General features: G+C 46.7%; 1 protein-coding gene across 5 annotated transcripts in view; it reads right to left on the bottom strand.

Annotated features, from left to right (window-relative positions):
• Positions 1-1,014: 1,014 nt before the first annotated feature.
• Positions 1,015-18,460, bottom strand: part of DIXDC1 (DIX domain containing 1) — a 60,394-nt gene continuing 42,948 nt past the window's right edge. For all 5 annotated transcript variants that reach the window (XM_054005539.1, XM_054005537.1, XM_054005536.1 and 2 more), the window contains 13 exons: positions 15,543-15,632; positions 15,393-15,446; positions 14,338-14,388; positions 12,739-12,843; positions 12,024-12,077; positions 11,358-11,450; positions 11,196-11,267; positions 10,521-10,607; positions 9,996-10,157; positions 8,329-8,395; positions 6,512-6,620; positions 5,659-5,767; positions 1,015-4,826 (listed from right to left, as the gene is read on the bottom strand). In XM_054005539.1, coding sequence (XP_053861514.1) covers positions 4,746-4,826; positions 5,659-5,767; positions 6,512-6,620; positions 8,329-8,395; positions 9,996-10,157; positions 10,521-10,607; positions 11,196-11,267; positions 11,358-11,450; positions 12,024-12,077; positions 12,739-12,843; positions 14,338-14,388; positions 15,393-15,446; positions 15,543-15,632 — 1,134 coding nt within the window. In that variant the 3' untranslated portion in view covers positions 1,015-4,745. The remainder of the gene's footprint in view (positions 4,827-5,658; positions 5,768-6,511; positions 6,621-8,328; positions 8,396-9,995; positions 10,158-10,520; positions 10,608-11,195; positions 11,268-11,357; positions 11,451-12,023; positions 12,078-12,738; positions 12,844-14,337; positions 14,389-15,392; positions 15,447-15,542; positions 15,633-18,460) is intronic.

The raw sequence follows: 18,460 nt of genomic DNA, 5'->3' as shown, positions 1-18,460 counted from the left end.
TCCCCAGCTGGGAAAATAGGCTTTAGAGCACAGCCAAACCTGTATGTCAATTCCGGTTAGGCCCACAGCCGCAGGCCCCTTGACCCCAGAAATAGTGCCAGGTTTGAGACTCCCTTAACATACATCTGTGTCCCAGAATTAATTGAGCTATAGGCCCCAATTTCTGCATCTGAACTCCCAAGATCATACAGAGCATGATTGACTTCAGTGGGGCTCACACACAGGTTTCAGAATCAGGGTCTTAATTTGTCTTGTTTAGGGTGGCTCTTTGCCTCAGTTTCCCCATCAGTAAAATGTTCCAACCCATCAGCTATCCTTAGCAATACTGACATTTCCCCACGAGGATTGAGAGGCTTCATTAACATCTATAAAGTGCTTTGAAATCCTTGGTTGGCAGGTACTATATATATGCAAAGTATTCTTGTCCTTATCACTACTGCTTCAGGGTTTTTAAATGATTTAGCAAGAGCTGTTTTCAGCACACAGGACTTGCCTCTACTGTGCCATCACCATCAGCAAACCCAGCCACTGCACCTGAATGCATAAACATGAGAGTCTGTGGCTGCAGTGATATTTGCTCATAAATCTGAGTTAACTGAGCCCAAAAGCTATTGCATTTAATTTTAAATTATATGAACAGTATGGTCTGGGTCAGGGGTTAGTTGTAGTTTTAAAATATCTCAAAAGCTCACTTGTATTTAAAAATAAATACAAATCTTGCAAGCAATTGACCAGCCCAGAGCTGTTTGCTGTTTAATGTGCATGGATCCAAATCTTCTCTTCAAAGTGAGGTTCAGTCTCTGAGCTTTCCTGGTGTCTTTGAAGATTTTGGAAGCCAAATGGAACAGTCCCTTTACTCAGTTCCAGTGCAAGATGGTGTCCTCTGCTGTGTATTCTGTTCCTACTACCTAGCCAACACACCCATACACATGAGCATTGCATGCCTGTCAACGTATTAGAAGCTTCAGTTCAAAGGAACCTCCCTCCCCACCCAAATGGATTGATCAGACTCCATTTGCAAACTACAGTTTATTGAGATGATTTTTTCTTGGTCCACAAATCCAAAGTACATCCAGTCAGATATATACAGCTCTTAGATGTACAGATAAACCTCACTTCTCACTCTGTTGGAGGACCTGGAGATTGAGAGTAACTGTCCTTTTAAAAAGTGATGAATGCAAACTTTAGAGTTTCTAGGAAAATATAACTTTACATATAGCATGTGTGTTAAATAATCAAGTTACAATTATAAGGAAACCAGAAAGTAGCTTTGAAGAAAGTAGGGCAGAAATAAACATTTATAGAATCAAAGGAAAACATTTAAACCAAGTCCAAGGCCGGATTCTGATCCCATATCACCTGCTCTAAATCAGGAGTAAATCCATTTAAGCCAATGGTGTTAGACTAGAGTAAAACTGGTATAAGTGAAAGGAGAATCTGGCCCCATGTGTACCTACTCTTTTCCAGGATTGTCTTGTCCCCCTTTATTTTGTGAATAACTTTCCCTGACCTAACCCATACTCCTTTCTGCTCATTCATACAATGATAGGAAGTCAAGAGAAAACTGCCATGTCATTGCAGGAACAAAGCTGAACCTGAGTTGTGCATGTGTTAGAGCCTAGGGGAGCAATCCCAGGAGGAGAACAAGGCATGGCCATGGCCTTCAATTTTAATATTAGAAGTACTAATAGTTCTGTCCTCAGGCTCTCTCACACAAGTCCCAATGATTTCTGTGGGAGTATCCGAGGGCAGAGTGCTGCCAATACTTTTCAAGGGTTTGAGCTCAGTACAGTAATTATTACAGAGAGAACAAGGTTTCTGTTCTAGTTTGTATGTGGTTTTAGCACTGATGAAGGGTGCTTGGCTGATAGTGCTACAGAATGAAATCTTTATCCCCAGAATATGCATGGGCAGTGGCAATGCAAGTTTCCTTCTCTGTGCCTCCTCCAAATGTACTTCGCTCCGGCCCTGAAGGGAACACAAGACAGTAAGTGGCTCCAGGGCTGATTCAGTCCTTGGCCCCTCTGCTGAGACTGCCAACAGGCGTTTCAATGGTGACAGTGGTTATGGGGATGTGGAACCACTAGGAACAGGACAGATTCCCAACTCATTCCACCTAGGCCATCAACCAGCCATTGCTGGGGTGGTGACCAGGGTCATTACTGAGTGAGACTGGACTGAAACCTATGACCTACAGGTGAGAAGTTCTATCACATTAGCAATTACCTCAGCCATTGAGTCACCAAAGACAACTCTTAAACACTGCTCATCTCTTAAAAGCAGAGAGGGATACAGCATGGATACATGGAGGCCTTTGAAAAATTACTGTTTTAATTGTTTCCATAAAATGGGTAAGTCCTACCTAAAGCGCACAACTCTGACTGAAATTAAGCAGACTAGTAAAACTTGAATTAAAAGACATTCAAGATAAATTGCAACTGAAATACAACAATGCATTTTAGTATGATAACCCCATGCTATCTTATAGCAACGCACTAAAACACATGCAACAGAGAAACCAGTGATTTCCAGGGAGGAAGAGAACGTCTGTTTCTTTTCAGGACTGATACTGCTTTTCTCCCATTGAAGAACTTTCCCAAATGCTGATGTTTCGACGGCTGTTTGTGAAGAGAAAGAGTGCGTATAAATCCGCCAATGAAATGGAACTGATCAATACTGGCCTAACAGCCAACACGTGTTCTACCAGTGCAGGAATGGGGTCAGAAAAGTATTTGAGCTCCTCCTGCAACAGAGGGAGTGACAAGACAAACTACACGTAATTCCTGTCTATACAAGAAACAGCTGGCAAAATATAAAAACAGTAGGAACTAGTTGTACTTTGTAGTAAAATAAAGCTAGTCATGGACACCCCACTTTGCATGGTGTTAACAGGAGACTGTATAAAACATATTGACATTCTCTAGAAAATGAGTAAACTACAGCACAGTATTGTGGAAATATACAGAAAGCACTTGCACTGGTATAAAAATATACACCTCAGACAATGATGTAAACTGGTACAAAATAATTCCAAAAAACAGGAACAAGTTTATAAAAGGTCACGTTAATATAAAATAATAAAACCAAGTTCTCCCAGCCTCACCCGCACAACTGAGACAAGCACGCAGTCCACTGATGGGGCACGTGTACCAAAGATGAACAGACCGAGGCTTGACTCACTGTTTGACCTTTTCAGTCAACAGTGCCTGTCTGCTGCAAACTGCGGCCAGCTTTGCAGAAGTCTGGCTGCCTGACAGTAACAGCAGGGCCTGGCACTGCAGTGAGAAAACCTAAGTGTATGTCTACACTGCAAGAAAGAAAACCATGGTTGGCTTGTATCAGCTGACTTGAGCTCGGGCTGCAGGGCTATAAAATTGCAGTGTAGACGTTTGGGCTCGGGCTGGTGCCTGGATTCTGGGACCTTCCCATATTGCAGAGTCCCAAAGCCCCAGCCCAACTTGAACATCTATCCTGCAAATTTATAGCCTCATGAGCTCAAGTCAGCTGACATGGGCCAGCCATGGATGTTTTATTGCAGTGCAGACACACCCTAATGGATCTCATAGCACGTGTTCTCCCAACTGACCATTTTCTACTCCATTAGGTGCCAGAGACGAAAGCATGCTGGGAATTGGGGTACTGCTGCTCACAATATCTATCCTACCGGTTTGGTTATTTGCTTAATGGCCTTGTCAGTCAGTGAACATCAAGTACATGGTGATGCCTGCAGAGAGAAAGTTGGAAGAAGGAATACAGATGCACCAATAGAACAGACTCTGTCACTTCATCCCTGAAGAAACATTCCTGCTTGTTTCCGGGGAGAGTAGATTAGATTTTCTGTTGGCCTTGCTGGATGTATGGAAAGGGCAGGGATGGTAATGGCTGTAGAGAAAGGGCTGGCAAAAGGAGAAGCAAAAGTACCTTATCACCTGCGGGGAAGCTAGGAAGTTTCCTGCTCCCTTCCCCAAAATAAAAATCCATTGGCAGTTAAGTAAGCACCTGGTTACCAAAGAGTTCCAGCTTCCCAGGGCAACAGAGCTCAGAACTGATTGCAAGTTGGAGAGCAAACGGCAGAAGCAAGTCTAGGAAATGGAAGCCTGCATTTGGGAAGAAAGACAACGTTGCCAACCTGGTGGTCTTTGCTTTGGTAGTGCTTAGCACAGTCCACAAGCTTCTTTCACTGTCAGGTTCCTGGTGCTCTTGGTATCAAGAGCTTGCAAAGTTCACTGGAGGGAGCTCTGCCTCTTCAGCACAAATTCGCTGGGTGTGGATTTTGGTTGGTCAGATCTTCTGGTAAAAACTAGAATCTAGCAGCATCTTCTGGTCCATGAGGGCAGAACTTACTGTTTCAGGGATCACTGCAGGTTCATTAATACTGAATGTGTCAAATCAGAGTTGAAATGTGCAGTTTACAAACAGCAGCAGGCATTTCAGGGGGTGGGGGAACCAGGAGAATGGAGAAACACATCAATAAGGCCTCCAGGGTTTTGTTGACAGGACAAAGCAAGATGATTCTTTCCCACCAACCTGTAATTTCAGTCTCACAACACTGTCTGCATTTGGCCAGGGAAAGTTAAATGCCAGGCATCCTCGCACACAAAAAAGTGTTTTACCCGTTGGTTGCAGAGAAGTCCTCTCTTTTGGCAGCTTGAATTGGACATGTCCCAGCTCACACTCTTTTTGGTCATCATCTCTGAGCATTGCAGCGTTACAGGTTCCCACAATAACAAGACCCAAGAGTCTGATTAATTTTCCCCATGATCCTCTTCCACCCAGGCTACGATTTTCCCCTCCCAACCAGGAATGATGTCATCATCATGGAACACCTATAAAAGGGCAGAGAGAGAATCAGGTCACTTCCGGAGGATGGACACCGCTTTGTTACATCTGAGTGGCACAAGAGATGGAGGAATTAAACTGAATAATAAAAATAACTGGCACTTACATAGCACATTAAGTTCCCAACATGCTTTAAAAACAACAGTATGGCTGCCTATTTCTCCCCCATAGAGAAAAAACAAGGATTATTATCCCCATTTTTCTGACAGGCAAAGTGAGATACAGAGAGGGGTCATGATTTGACCAAGGTCACACAGGGAGGCAGTATCAGAGCCAGATTAAAGCTTGGGAACTCCAGTGCTCAGAACGTTAGACCATCTCTGGAGAAACTGGCACTGATGTGTCTTAACAAAAGTTTTTTTGGGGAAGGGCATCATTTAGGGTTACTGTGGGAAGAAGGAAGTGTTTTTTTCTGTGACTGTTTTTTTTATGTGGGTCAACGGCCCTTGATAGAAAAAAGGTTCCCCACCCCGTTTTAGAGGTATGACTTGGAATCTGCACCTCCCAAATGGTGCTGTCATAGGAAGTGTCCATGGGAGCAGCTGGCACAGTGAAGGAGGGACCCTGCAAATCACCATCCGCCACTTGTGCACCTTTGTGATCACACTAAAGTCAGTGCTCTGGGTGGGACTGAAGATGTCCCTTTTTGGCTCCTTACTTGGAGGCTGTCATCTCTTAAACTGTAGCTCTGTAGCAAGTTAGAGATTTTGCTCACATGGAAAGTGAATGTATCAGAAATTTTCAGGCTGTTGCTGGTGCTGTGACACCACACACAAACTTAGATTATGAGAGAGCTGCTACTAAAGAGGACAAACATACCTCCTCCTTGACTGTGCCAAATTCTGGATCTAGGGCTTTGAAATGGTACCGGTGGGTTCCTTCCCGATCGATAGCTGCCTTGAAGTCCTTCAGAGTCACCTCACCTAACCTGCAAAACAGGAGTTAAGAGCTATCCTCGCTGGCAGATTCTGCCATGGGATTGAGATCAAGTGCTTGGACACAGCTTGTAATAGGGCACACTGAACACTAGCACCAGTATGGATACCATGTGGCACAATGGACAGCAGCACACTGAGGTGAGCCAGAGTGCCTGGAAAATACCTGGTACAACCCAAAGCATCTGATCACAGATAGAATAGTGTCTGTTATTTACTGAAAACAAATCCAAAGCAACTCTTTCATGTTTCTTTTTTGCACTGACTGTGATAGCTGCTATTTCAGATGGAGAGTCTTGCACTAAATGGTTTGTGTTGTGCTGGAGTAAGAGTAAATCTGTCTGGCGGCTGCCCACTCATAAAACCAGAGATCAATCTTCTGGGGCTTTAAATAAATAAGCTAATTATATATGCATCAGTTGGGAAATCTGGTCAGGCCTAAAGTGAAAAATACACATATCGTGGGTCTGCTTTCTTGTCACGACTTCCTCTTTGCAATGAAATACAGTCAAAAGCCGGATTTAAGGGATGGAGAGCATGTTTTGGTGGATAGAAGTACCATGGATTAGATCAGTGCTTTCAGTGAACCAAACTCTATTATATCATATGCATCCGAAGAAGTGGGCTGTAGCCCACGAAAGCTTATGCTCTAATAAATTTGTTAGTCTCTAAGGTGCCACAAGTACTCCTGTTCTTCTTTTTGCAAACTCTATTAGTGTGGCAAAGCCAGGTCTCACCTCTTTGGTATATTGACCATGAAAGGTGTGAGTGAGCGATCAGTGAAGTAGAGCACTTTGGTGCAGGCACTGCTGCTCATAGTGGGTGTGCTGTGAGAATGAGGCAATTCTGCAAAGAGAGAAACACAAAGTACTGTCACTGCAGCCAAGGGAGAGCACAGTTTTCTTTCCCACCCCGTCCCCCTAGAGGCATTCTCAGCATCATTTCAGCACAGGAGTAGAGACCTCGAGATGGGAAAGCCTATTAGCTGATGAAGTCCATCCCCCCCACAAGGGCAGGATCTTGCCCTCTTACAGGACGACAATGCACTGCAAGGTGAGTATTACAATGTTAGCCTGAAGGGCCACCCTACTGCCACCCTAGGGGATGATGAGACACAGCCCAATGCACACAGTGCATACAGCACACCACCTGCACTACAGATATTTTGCCTGCTGTCTTTGTAGTGACTGGAGAATTCCAGCCCATTCTAGGAGAATCATCCCATGAGTGACACCCCTTCTAGCAGCTCAGTATAAGTGATTATCATTCTGCTTGTCTTCACTGACAGAAAAGGGGGAGCAATAATTGACTGACACCTACAGGACAAGAGGTCATGTCGGCTCAGCCCTACTAACTCAGAAAGACGCAACAGACCCAGTCACCTGCCCTTTTGCCCATATTACATAGACTAGGGAGGTGTCTGTGCGCATGGTGGGTTTCTCTTTGTTAATATGTGCATCTCTCTTTCTGACTGCACCATTACCCTCCCCATTCCTGCAATACAGGTGTGTCTATGCCAAAGGCCTAGACAGGGGAAGGTTTACACAGTGAGACCCTCTCTGGTTTTTGACCTTCACAATGTGTACACAAAGAAAGTGAACTGCAGATCTGGACATCAATCATAAGGGCTTTCTAGCTTAATGAATCTACAGCCATCACTTTGAGCTCTTTACACCCAAGCAGATCTGTGGTCTGCTAGAGCCTGAATAAATTGACTGCTGCAGTGGAGGGGAAGGTGCCTACAGGGGCTTTGGGAGGTGGCGGGTGAGGCATGTTTTGCATGCATTACGCTGGTGACATGGAGGCTGCCGCACGAACTGCAGCTTTAGAGAAAAGAGAAAAGGCAACCCAGGTGACTTCTCAGCAGAACCCACGTCAGGCTCTTCCTCCAGATACTAAGTGTCCTTAATTCCTTTGCTAACATCTCCCTAAAATCCTCCTGGTGCTGAGCACTGCAATGTAGTTAAAAAATGGGGCTCTCTATTTGTCCCCAACACCAACGGGCCGACTCCTCACTGCCACTTTGAGAATTCAGTCTACACAAACCAATGGATTTCTCAGGTTATATTTACAACCGACCCCAGAAAAGCAGTTCCCATGATGGAGAGGAAACTATCGCTGCTCTCAAGTCAGGCAAATGCAGTGAGGGGAAATCCTGCGCTACGGTGTACACATTAAACCTCGGCCTAAGGGATGGTACTCATGGCCACTAGGTGGTGCAAGCACCCAATGCAGCCAACAATAATCCTTAAGGGATCTGAGAGAACATGGCATTTCCCCCTGAATCCAAGGAGTAATTACTATGATTTATATTGTGGTAGTGCCCAGGGATTCCAGTCAGGTTCAAGCTCCTATTCTGCCTACCCACAGCCCCTTGCACTGAAGCCTAGTCTATGAAGCAAATGGCCCAGGAGAAATGCTACAGCAATGAGCAATGGAGTGAGAGGCCAGCCTGTTCTGCTTCCCAAGAGGGACACTGTGCAGTGGATTCTGTCCAGGAAACCTCTGAGCCGTGAAGCCAGTTTTTGGAGCGACAGAGCTGAAATGCACTCACTGGAGTTGGGAGGCCAGGAGTCTCGATACTCGTTCGCTGCTCGGCTTGTGGGCGACTTCCCTTGAACCTACGGGGAAAGCCAAGAGAGCGAGGACAAAGGGTCAGTTCCCAGGGCCTCCAGTGGTGCAAGCAAACTGACCAGTGAAGGAAAATGTCATGAAACAGTTTAAGAGGATCTTCTTCTTCCACACCCACACCCACACCCCTAGCAACCCGACCTACCCTGACACACACAACCAGATCTACACCCAAGACCCCCACAACACGGACACATAGAGACCCCCAATACATACAGATTTTCACCCAGACCCCTGCTGTAGGATATGGCATTTAAATGTAACCAACGTGAATGACTATTTTCTCCCAAGATACTAGGAGCTCAGATTTCCCACAGCCCAGAGATGCAAAGTGCCACCATCTACAATCCCTACTGAGGGTCAGCATGGCCTGTAGGGGTGGACAGCCCTTAGAGAACAACAGTCAGAGCATAGACTCTGGAGTCAGGTTCGCCTGGACTTTGAATGTCATTGTTAACTTTTTCACTCTGCCACACTTTTTGCAGACATGAAATAGACCCCCACGAAGAAACAACAGAGGGGTTGGACTGATTAAAACCGCTAACACGGCCCTGCTTCCAGACAGAGACAAACTAACCCTGTGTAGTTATAAGGTCAGCAAGTGTCTGCTTCCAAATACCACCGTCAGGTCTAATGGGCAGCACAACAGAGCCCAGGCAGCAGCAATGACAGTCCATGATGGCTTAGTAACAGCTCTTTGTCCACTCTGCAAATGTTAACCAATTAATCCTCACGGCCCCCAGTGGGAGGGAAGAGGTGAAGTGACTTACCTAAGGTCACACAGCAAGTCAGTGACAGAACCTGGAACAGAACCCAAGAGTCCTGACTTACAGGCCCCTGTTCCAACTACTTGAGTAGATCAGTGGCTCTCAACCTTTCCTGACTACTGTACCCCTTTGAGGAGTCTGATTTGTCTTGTGCCCCCCCATGTTTCACCTCACTTAAAAACTACTTGCCTACAAAATCAGACATAAAAACAACAAAGTGTCACAGCACACTAGTACTGAAAAATTGTGTACGTTCTCATGTGTAGTATACAATTAAAACATAAATACATTGGAATATAAATATTGTACTTAAATTTCAGTGTATAGTACACAGGGTAGTATAAACAAGTCGTTCTCTATATGAAATTATAGTTTGTACTGACTCTTCTAGAGTTTTTTCTGTAGCCTGTTGTAAAACTAGGCAAATATCTAGATGAGTTGATGCACCCCCTGGAAGACCTCTGAGTACCCCCGGGGGTACGCGTACCCCTGGTTGAGAACCACTGGACTAGATGACTGCTTCTCAGTAATATAAGAGGCACATCTTAGCATTAGGCCTCCAGTGAGAGCAGAGAGGTGAGGTACAGTAATGAAGCATCATTTGCTACACCCCATAGGTTCCCCCGGGGCTGGCTGGGATCCTTAGGGACCCTCCATCTGCCACAATCTAGGCTTCTTTAGGATTCAGTGAGCAGAGTGACCACATGATCAGCACACTGCAGGGAGAGATTGTGAGGGGATGGAGCGCTGCACTCCCTGGTGCTAGCTCTGGTCAGTAAGAGGAGGTGGAGGTATGAAGCCAAGCCCAGTGGGGAATGTTTACCCTTCTCTCTTGCCTCTTCTGCGTCTCCATGCGGTGCAATCTCTCCATCAGGCTGGAGATGCCTTGTTCCAGGCTGTCGATGGTGTGGTGCTGCGGGTCGTGGCCGCTGAAACTGTTCCGCAAGCTGCGGAGGGCATCACGCACCAACTGCAGGTCATTCGTCTGCCCAAGAGACCAGGAGAAGTCAGCCAATTCAGGGATTCAGAGCCTCACTGTAACCTCCCTCCCTCCTGGCGCTGCACTTCTCCCAGGCCCAAGGGACCCTCAGGGGCCTGCACTTTCCCTTACAGGCTGGCAGCTGCAGAGGGAAGGATCATAGGGTTTGAAGGGACCTCAGGAGGTCATCTAGTCCAAACCCCTGCTCAAAGCAGGACCAATCCCCAACTAAATCATCCCAGCCAGGGCCTTGTCAAGCCTGACCTTAAAAACCGCTAAGGAAGGAGATTCCACCACCTCCCTAGGGAACCCATTCCCGATGCTGACTGGAGTCCTGAGCTGGCACTGGCTAAGCAGCAGGGTACCTACCACTCTGTGGGCTGTGGGAGCAGCTCCTTTTCCTGCTGTCTGGAGGAAGCCGTTGCTCTGAGTGCTGTGATTGCTGTAGCTCATCACCTGTTGCAAGGAGAAGACACTTTAACAGAGGGTACAGCAAGTTTCTGAACTTCCCAGAAGAAGATTCCAAGGTGCCAACTTCAGATTTGTGAGAGGGCAGGGAAAGCAACTGCACCAACAATACAACCCCATTGCCACCAGCATTCTGCAAGGTACATAAATTCACTACAGAACCCACACACCCCTGGAACCTAGGCAAGTGTAAGGATTCTCATTTTGCAGATGGGGAAACTGAGGCAGAGATGGGCAGTGACTTGCCACAACGTCACGGAGGGAGTCAGTGTCAGGGCTGGAATTAGAACCCAGGAATTCCTGTTTCCCCATCCTGTGCTCAGACCACTGGATTTCACCCCTTGTCAGGTTGATGGGGGAAGTTGAATAGGTCTGAACTTTCCCAGAAGACCTGCAGCAGAGAGCAGCCCCTCCCAGAAGCTCCAGCTGTGATGTTCCATGGAGCCTGACCTCTCTGGGATAGAGGGGGCGCCCAGGGGAGCTTGGCACTGGACTCTAGCTACACATTACATAATGTCAGGCAGAGAACTGCATTCCAAGAGCCTGATGTCTTCCAAGTACTAATGCCCCACTCACCTCTTCTGTCTCTCTCTTCATGCACTGAGCCAGCAGAGCCTCCTTGTGCTCCAGCTCCCGCTCCAAATCTGCCTGCAAAGGGAACAGACAAGTCAGTATGAACTGAGTTGACCAGGCTGGCACCAGTTTCTCAAGAGCAGGGCATGTTGGCGGGCTCTGTACCTGCTGGTAGCTGGCCTCGGAGAGCTGACGGAGCATTTCATCTAGCTTGGCCTGGTGCTGCTGTAAGTGCCGATCCTTCTGGCCCAGCTCCTTCTGCAACCCAGAGGGATTGGGGGCATCAGTATATGAGCAGGTGATGAAGGCTCATCTTCACCTTCCTCAGGAGCAGGGAAGGGTTAAAGCTGGCACAGCCTATCTGCCTTAAACCCCATGTTCTAACTGTACTTTAAGGCCTTGTTTGAAAGGGTCAGTCAGGCCCCCACCGCCCTGGGCTCCAGACACGCCACAGGCTCAGCACTGAGGCCAGCAGCACAGCTGACCTATAGGCCCAGGATTCGTGTAAGGCCCTGAGGATAATTTAATGACACAGATGGAATGGCCAGTAGGTTTGTGGGTGAGCGTGGTGCACTCAAGTGCACACCGCTGATGCCAAAGTAACCCGATGACCACTGTGAAAAACACTCTGGGCTATGGCACAGTCCTTCTTAACCTGAGCAGCCATATTCCAAAGGACGTCACAGAGATCTCTTGTTATTGCTATTTATTCACAGTGACAATCCACGGGGGTGACAGAGCACGAAGCACAGAGAGGGCAAGAGCCCTCCAGGAAGAATGTTTCCAGGGCTCTCCCAATCGCCACGTGGCTGGGCTGGGAGAGTCTCTTACTTTGTATTCTCCCAGGAGTCTGTTTCTCTCTTCAACCTTCCTCTGCAGATCAACCTGCAGAAACAAAAGGGAGGTTTGTATCTCAGGAGATCCAGTGCATCCATCAACACAGTCCTCTCCTCAACCTTGTGTGATAAAGGCTGCTGTGGGGCGTATGTGCACAGAGTGTAACAGCCTGAGGTTAGCAGCAATGAAGTTACATGCACAGATTCGGGGCAGTAAGCTGTTCCCCTGGATATGGCAAATGCGCTGGCCCCTCCTTCACCGCTGCTGCCTCCTCAATGCTGATTCTACACACACATGCTCTGTCTGCCAAACGTCACTTGCCTTTAACACGTGGAACAGAGATGAAGGGAACACTGCAGTTTTAGCCCAGTTATAATGAAAATATAATGCAAAGCTTTCCTCCGTTTCAACCAATGAGGAGGGCCTTTGGAGGATGGGGGAGAAGAAGAGGGACCCCCATAAGTGGAGGGAGGAGCAGGAGATTCCAGTGAGTCTGACTATAGGCCACTGGGTTCCACTGCACTGTTTCCTCTGCATAGCCCAGTGATCACTGCTCCATCTATCCCACGGCTCACGGATCTACACAATGCCGACCAGCCCCACACTGTGACTGCTGGGCTCTCTGCCCTGTAGTCTCAGACCCTGCAATCCCCAGCCACCCTCCCCAATACCAGCGACACTGTCTGAGTTAGCAGCACGAATGACTCACATTCTGGTTGTGCAATTCCTCCTTGTCCATATTTGCTCTCAGCAGCTCCTGCTTTAGCTGAAGAACTGAAGCGTCCTGCTGAGCCAACCTCTGCTGCAATGCATCCTGGGAAAATACACGTATTACCGTTAACACAGTGCCACTGGTGTGCATGGAGTAGGCAGGTGCCCTGCCATGAGGAGCTGATGGTCTAAATTTGATAGATAACACAGTGAAAATGACAACAAGCCCAGGGGAAAGAGAGGGACATGCAGAGTGCCAGACTGTGGCCCATGGACAAGGGTAAGCCCCGGCACCCATAGCACGAGATGTGAAGGCATCTGCCTGAACCAGCAATCAGGCCTTACACTGTGATGCTGCCTGCTGCTGAATTCTCTGCCTTTAGCTAGCTGTCAAAATCACTGAGGAATTTCTGTGCTTCTGTTTGAACTTCCTGCTCAGGCATAGGGTGGCCAACTTTCCCCAAGGGGGAGAAGCAGCTGTGTGTTTGGAGGCGTTTTTGGTGGCACAGAGCCAGTGACCCCCATCTATTGCCTGCACCACCCACGGGGGAGAAACAGGCAAACATCAGTCAAGGGAGCAAGGCCTCAGATGTGAAAAATTCAAGCTTTCCAGTGAGGCATAGCAGTGTTGAGCAACTCCTCTCTGAATGTGTCTCTGGGGAGCCAGGATCCATGCCTGAATCAGGGCTCACCCTTGCACTTTTCCATTCATATTACTGTGAAGCAAACAGCTCCACCTTGGACAGCAGTGTGCTTCCTCCGCAACACAGGGTGACAGACAGCTCTACAAATATCTCCAGCTCAGGGGCAGATTGTTAAACGCCCGTACTCCAGAGGGAGGTGCTGGGCAAACAGGAACACAAACAGCCAAACAACTGCCCCAGCAAAGGAGGGCATCTGCACATGCCATGATTCCCTCTCTGCTGCTAGGAATAAACCAACCCACCACACTAAAGTGTTTATTCCCAGGATAACAGTGCTAACAGGCCATGAGAACCACCATACACATACCCTGTTCCACCCATCCCCCTTTGGGAAACTCAGGCCCAAAGAAACAATGTGATTTGGCTAAGATCACAAAGACAGTGAAAGAGTCAGGAATAGAACCCAGCTGTCCAAACTCCCAATTCCCAGCTCTGACCATATTCACTTCCGAGTGCCAGGAACAGAACCAAGGAGAAGAGCCGCAAAAATGATTAAGGATTAGTAAACGTACCTTATAGTGATAGACTGAAGGAGCTCAATCTATTTAGCTTAACAAAGAGAAGGTTAAGGGGTGATCTGATTACAGTCTATAAATATCTACATGGGGAACAGATATTTAATAATGTGATCTTTAATCTAGCAGAGAAAGGTATCACCCAATCCAACGGATGGAAGCTGAAGTTAGACAAATTTAGAGCTTGTCTCCACTTACCAGTGTTCCCTTCTGGCCTTGGAATCTATAAAGCTGTGAGCCTTGACTGCCACTTCCCTGCTCTAACAGGCCCTACTCCATTCCTTGGGGTAAACTGAGAGGTATCCTGTTGCCCCTGACCCCTCTGATAGGCTCCCAAGGGTTACTGTTAACTAGTTCATTAATTCTCTCTCTTCTCACCTTTATTCCTTGTAGGTTTCGCGCTTCTTGTTTGTATTTCAGTAGCTCCTTCTGTAAATCCAACACAATTTGTTTAAACGGTTGTTTCACGTCATCCCAGAAATATCTCCATCCCTCCCAACACCTGGTCTCAGGAGACCCTCTGAAATAAAACAAACCCCACCTCCTCCCACAGACCAAAAAACATGTCAGACCAGGACCCGTTTTAAAGAGTTTACAAACCCAGCGATAGAAATCACTCTTTCTCCATGAAACACCTTCTGAGCAGCTGTAGCTCTCCTAAACGCTTTATATTAAATTGCAGAGCTAAAGCTTGCGAATCCACCAAATCTACCCTTTGGAGCAATGCAGAGCACTTTACTTCCAGCGTTAGTGCTGGGCCTCTGCCAACTTCAGCGCAGAGCACAAGACAGGCTTGACAGGAGGGTTTTTCTAAGCTGCTTTTATCTTCCACATGAAAGCTTGTTTACACCCAGACATGGCTAGAAATTTAACAATTGTCCTGGATAAAGGTTTCTAAATGCAGCACGATATGCATCTCTCGAGAAAGGCTCCGGCTTCAAGAATGGGCAGAGAAGTCTATTCAGGGCTGGACTTAATTCAAATAATTGTTTGGTGTTTTGTTTTAAAGGAGAGCAGCACTGACAGCATTATTTAGAGGCAAACTGGATGAAAAGGGGGCATTTCCCCAGATTCTACCCTACGCTAGCTTAGAACACAGATGATCGTGAAACTACTCATGCATGAGTAATAATAATACTCATAAAGCATGTGAGAGAATCTCAAAGCACTTTCCAAATTCAGTTCACTCATTCTCACGGCCCATTTGGGAGGCAATTATTAATCCATTTTAAAAATTGAGACAGAGAGAAGTGCAGTGACTTAACCAAGTTCACATCGCATGACAGCAGCAGAGCTGCTGACTCCCAGTCATCCATGTGCAAGTACATTTCCTCCCTCTGCTTAAATTAGAGAGCTACATAGTGCACATAGAGAAGGAGCCCCCAAGATCCCAATCCCAATAACCATTCTGTCTTTATCTGTCCTCTTCTAACCTTTAGGTCCTGATTTTCGTCCATGCTCTGGTCCAGACGACTTCGGATTATGACCTGAATGCAAATGCACTGCAGTTATTACCCATCCTCTGTCTGAACAGTGCACAAAATCGACTGAAACTAGATTTTAAGGGAAAAGAACGTGCTCACCAGCTGCTCTTCTGGACAGGCTCCATGTTCACAAAGGACAAATGATCCCTCCTGCTCGTCCTCAGGTAATGACCCATTGAGCAGCAACGCCTGGGCAACAGCAAAGGCAAAAAGAATCTGCACTCAGGTGATTTCTTGGAAAGCCACAAGGAGAAACTCAATCCCATCTCCACAGCATTTCACAGCAATCTAGACCCAAACAGCCTCTAAACAATTTTCTCTATCATTTCGGCTGACATCTTACTGCACAGAAAAGGGGGCTTGTTTTGAAACAAGCATAAGACATCAGAATGTCCCCAAGAAAGGATCCTCAGCAGAGAAGTCTGTTGGTGACAAGCGTACGCAACTCCCATCAAGGTGAAGGGGAATTCTGCACCAAACTAAGGTATCAACCCAGCCCTTTTTATGAGCAATGTTTGCAATGGGTTTTAATCTGAACTGCATAAAATCACCCTTTACGGACAGACAGCATATACAAAAACTGAAGGAAAGAAGCTGAAAGTTAGGCAGAGATTTGCAGCAAGAGGGTTTTTTTCAGACTAGTTTGGAACGTGTCCAAGGCATCAATAAAAATTTAATTTAAAAAACAAACTAGTCTCTCAGTCAATGGACATTTTAATTTCAAAGATATTGGAAGGAGGGGACGTCTGGACTGAACAAGTACAGCAATGCCTGGGTATGTTTTTTAGGAACATTTCCTACTCTTAAGACCTGCTAAGTAGTCTCTGTTCACACTGGAACCATGGCTGACAATGCATTCAGCAGCAGATCCCCCCTGAGCTGGTACTGAAAGCACTTTAAATGTGAGGGTAACTGGGACAACCTCTGTTTTCAATACCCTTTCAGAAAGCACTACAGACTCTTGAGGGACCACTGCCAGCAACAGGTCACTGTCCTCGTGTAGACTGACCCCTGGGCCACACGTTTACTGCTGGGACTCAGAAGCAGGATATTTCAAGAGCCAATTAGTTTATGCTGGAGAGTAGCATACAGGTAGATAGGCCAGCAATACAAGGCAGAACTGGGAGGCTGATGAGAGTTAGCACAGAGGATGCTAGGACAGTGGCATCCCTTCCTTTCAGATAGCTTTCTATTTGAGTTCTACTCCAATCTCATTGCTGCCAATTAAAAATCTCATTTGCAGAGATGTTCCATCTTGGACCGAGAAATGCCAAGGCTGAAGGGTCGAGTCCGATTTTCTCACCGGAGAGATGCAAACCTTGCTGAATGCCAAACAGACAGCCATTTGTATTCATTTAATGCAAATCTTCCTGGGGAAACGCTTCTCTGAGTGCAGTCCCAAAGTTTGCCCAGCAGGACATCTAGGGAGGAGTCACACAGGAACACCGAAAGCTGCACAGGGTCTCAGAATTTCAATCAAACCCTTGTGATCCAGAGGCTTTTAAATATTGGACAAGAAGGGAAAATCAATGAATCAAATCCAATTTCTTGGACAGCTGTGTCAGCTGCCTCCTCCTGCTTTTGAGGAGTGAGGGGGGCAGCATGCCAGCTGCTTTCCCTTGCTCCCGAGGTGTGTTGGGGGGGCAATGCCAGTCTCCCCAGTGCTGCCTTCCTCTGCTCCCAGAGGGTGCATTATGCAAGCGGATTGTACCAACCATCTATTTTCTTTTGGAATCTTTTGTGTCCCTTGCCCATTGTCAGCTGGGAGCACGCCTGTGTGCTGCTCACACAATGCGGGCTTTGTTTACTTGTACATAAATATTTACAATTCAAAATAAGTGCGGTTCCCAGCACAAACAGAAAGGGGTATTCCTGGGAGAGTTCAGGGTCTTTGCCATATGGGGCAGGGAGTCTGCTCGCTGAGCAGAGTCACACAAAGGCACAGAGGCAAGGGTCATTTGGTCAGGGAAGGACTAGAGCAGGGCAGCTAGAACAAGGTCCGATAGAAAAAATTGATTCAAATGATCATTAGGGAAAGTGCCAAATTTTACAGCCCAACCAGTCTTACTAAAAGGAGACAGATCTGCTTTTTTATCTCTCTTGATCAGTTCTATGAATCTCTACTGATTTTCCTGCATTCCTTGTCTCTTTGCATTACTTCCAATCACAAATCACACAAAGCCTGTTTTATTCGCCTTGGCTGCTAACAAAAACCATGGGCTGCCAAGCGTCTTGGCAAGGAATGGGAGTCCCAGCACATGGGAAAAAGCTGTTGCATCTTGCTACTTTGGGCGGTAACATACATGTTTTTCCTGGTGACAGCACATTCAAGTGTTACCATGTAATCAGGGTATAGAGCACCCACCTAATGAATCCAATAAAATACTGGACTGTAACCAAAAGACATTGACAGGGGAGATGATCATTTACTAAACCCAGACTTTTCAGCACCCGCTGAAGGAGATCCCTTTCTGGGTGCTCATAACGTGCCCTCTGCACTTTCCCAGTCTGTCCCAGTCACCATTACTGTAACCAATGATGGCACTCACTAGACTTAAGTCTCTTCATTACTATATGCTCAGTCAGCCCCTCTAAGGGCATGCACTGGAAATGAATAAAACCTGCATCCTTGCACCAGCATCACACACACTTCCATGCACTGCCTCAGCCTCTTCCACCCTCACACCAGCCTCTCATCACATCTTCCCCACAGAAGAGACAGCCTGGGAAACCAGGTAAAAATTATGCTTTTTGAGAGTATAGAATTAAAAGAAAATTGTCCAAACTGATTGACACTATCTAAAAATATCTCTCTGAACTACGTCTGGGAGCTTGGAAAGGCCATTCTTTGCTTCCTATCACCTTATTCAAAAGCCCTGCAAAGAGGGAAAGATGGACAGCAACAAAGCACAAACCAGTGAAGATAAGAGAAAGAAAACCCACACTAATGCTGGGGCAGGAAGTGCTGGGGCTGCAAGAGCAAAGCATGATTAGCATCAGGCTTAAGGAGCCATATC

This window comes from Malaclemys terrapin, chromosome 15 (assembly GCF_027887155.1).
Source record: "Malaclemys terrapin pileata isolate rMalTer1 chromosome 15, rMalTer1.hap1, whole genome shotgun sequence".
Classification (NCBI taxonomy): domain Eukaryota; kingdom Metazoa; phylum Chordata; order Testudines; family Emydidae; genus Malaclemys; species Malaclemys terrapin.
Note: the sequence above shows the minus strand (reverse complement) of the source record. Positions and strands in the feature narration are given on the sequence as shown.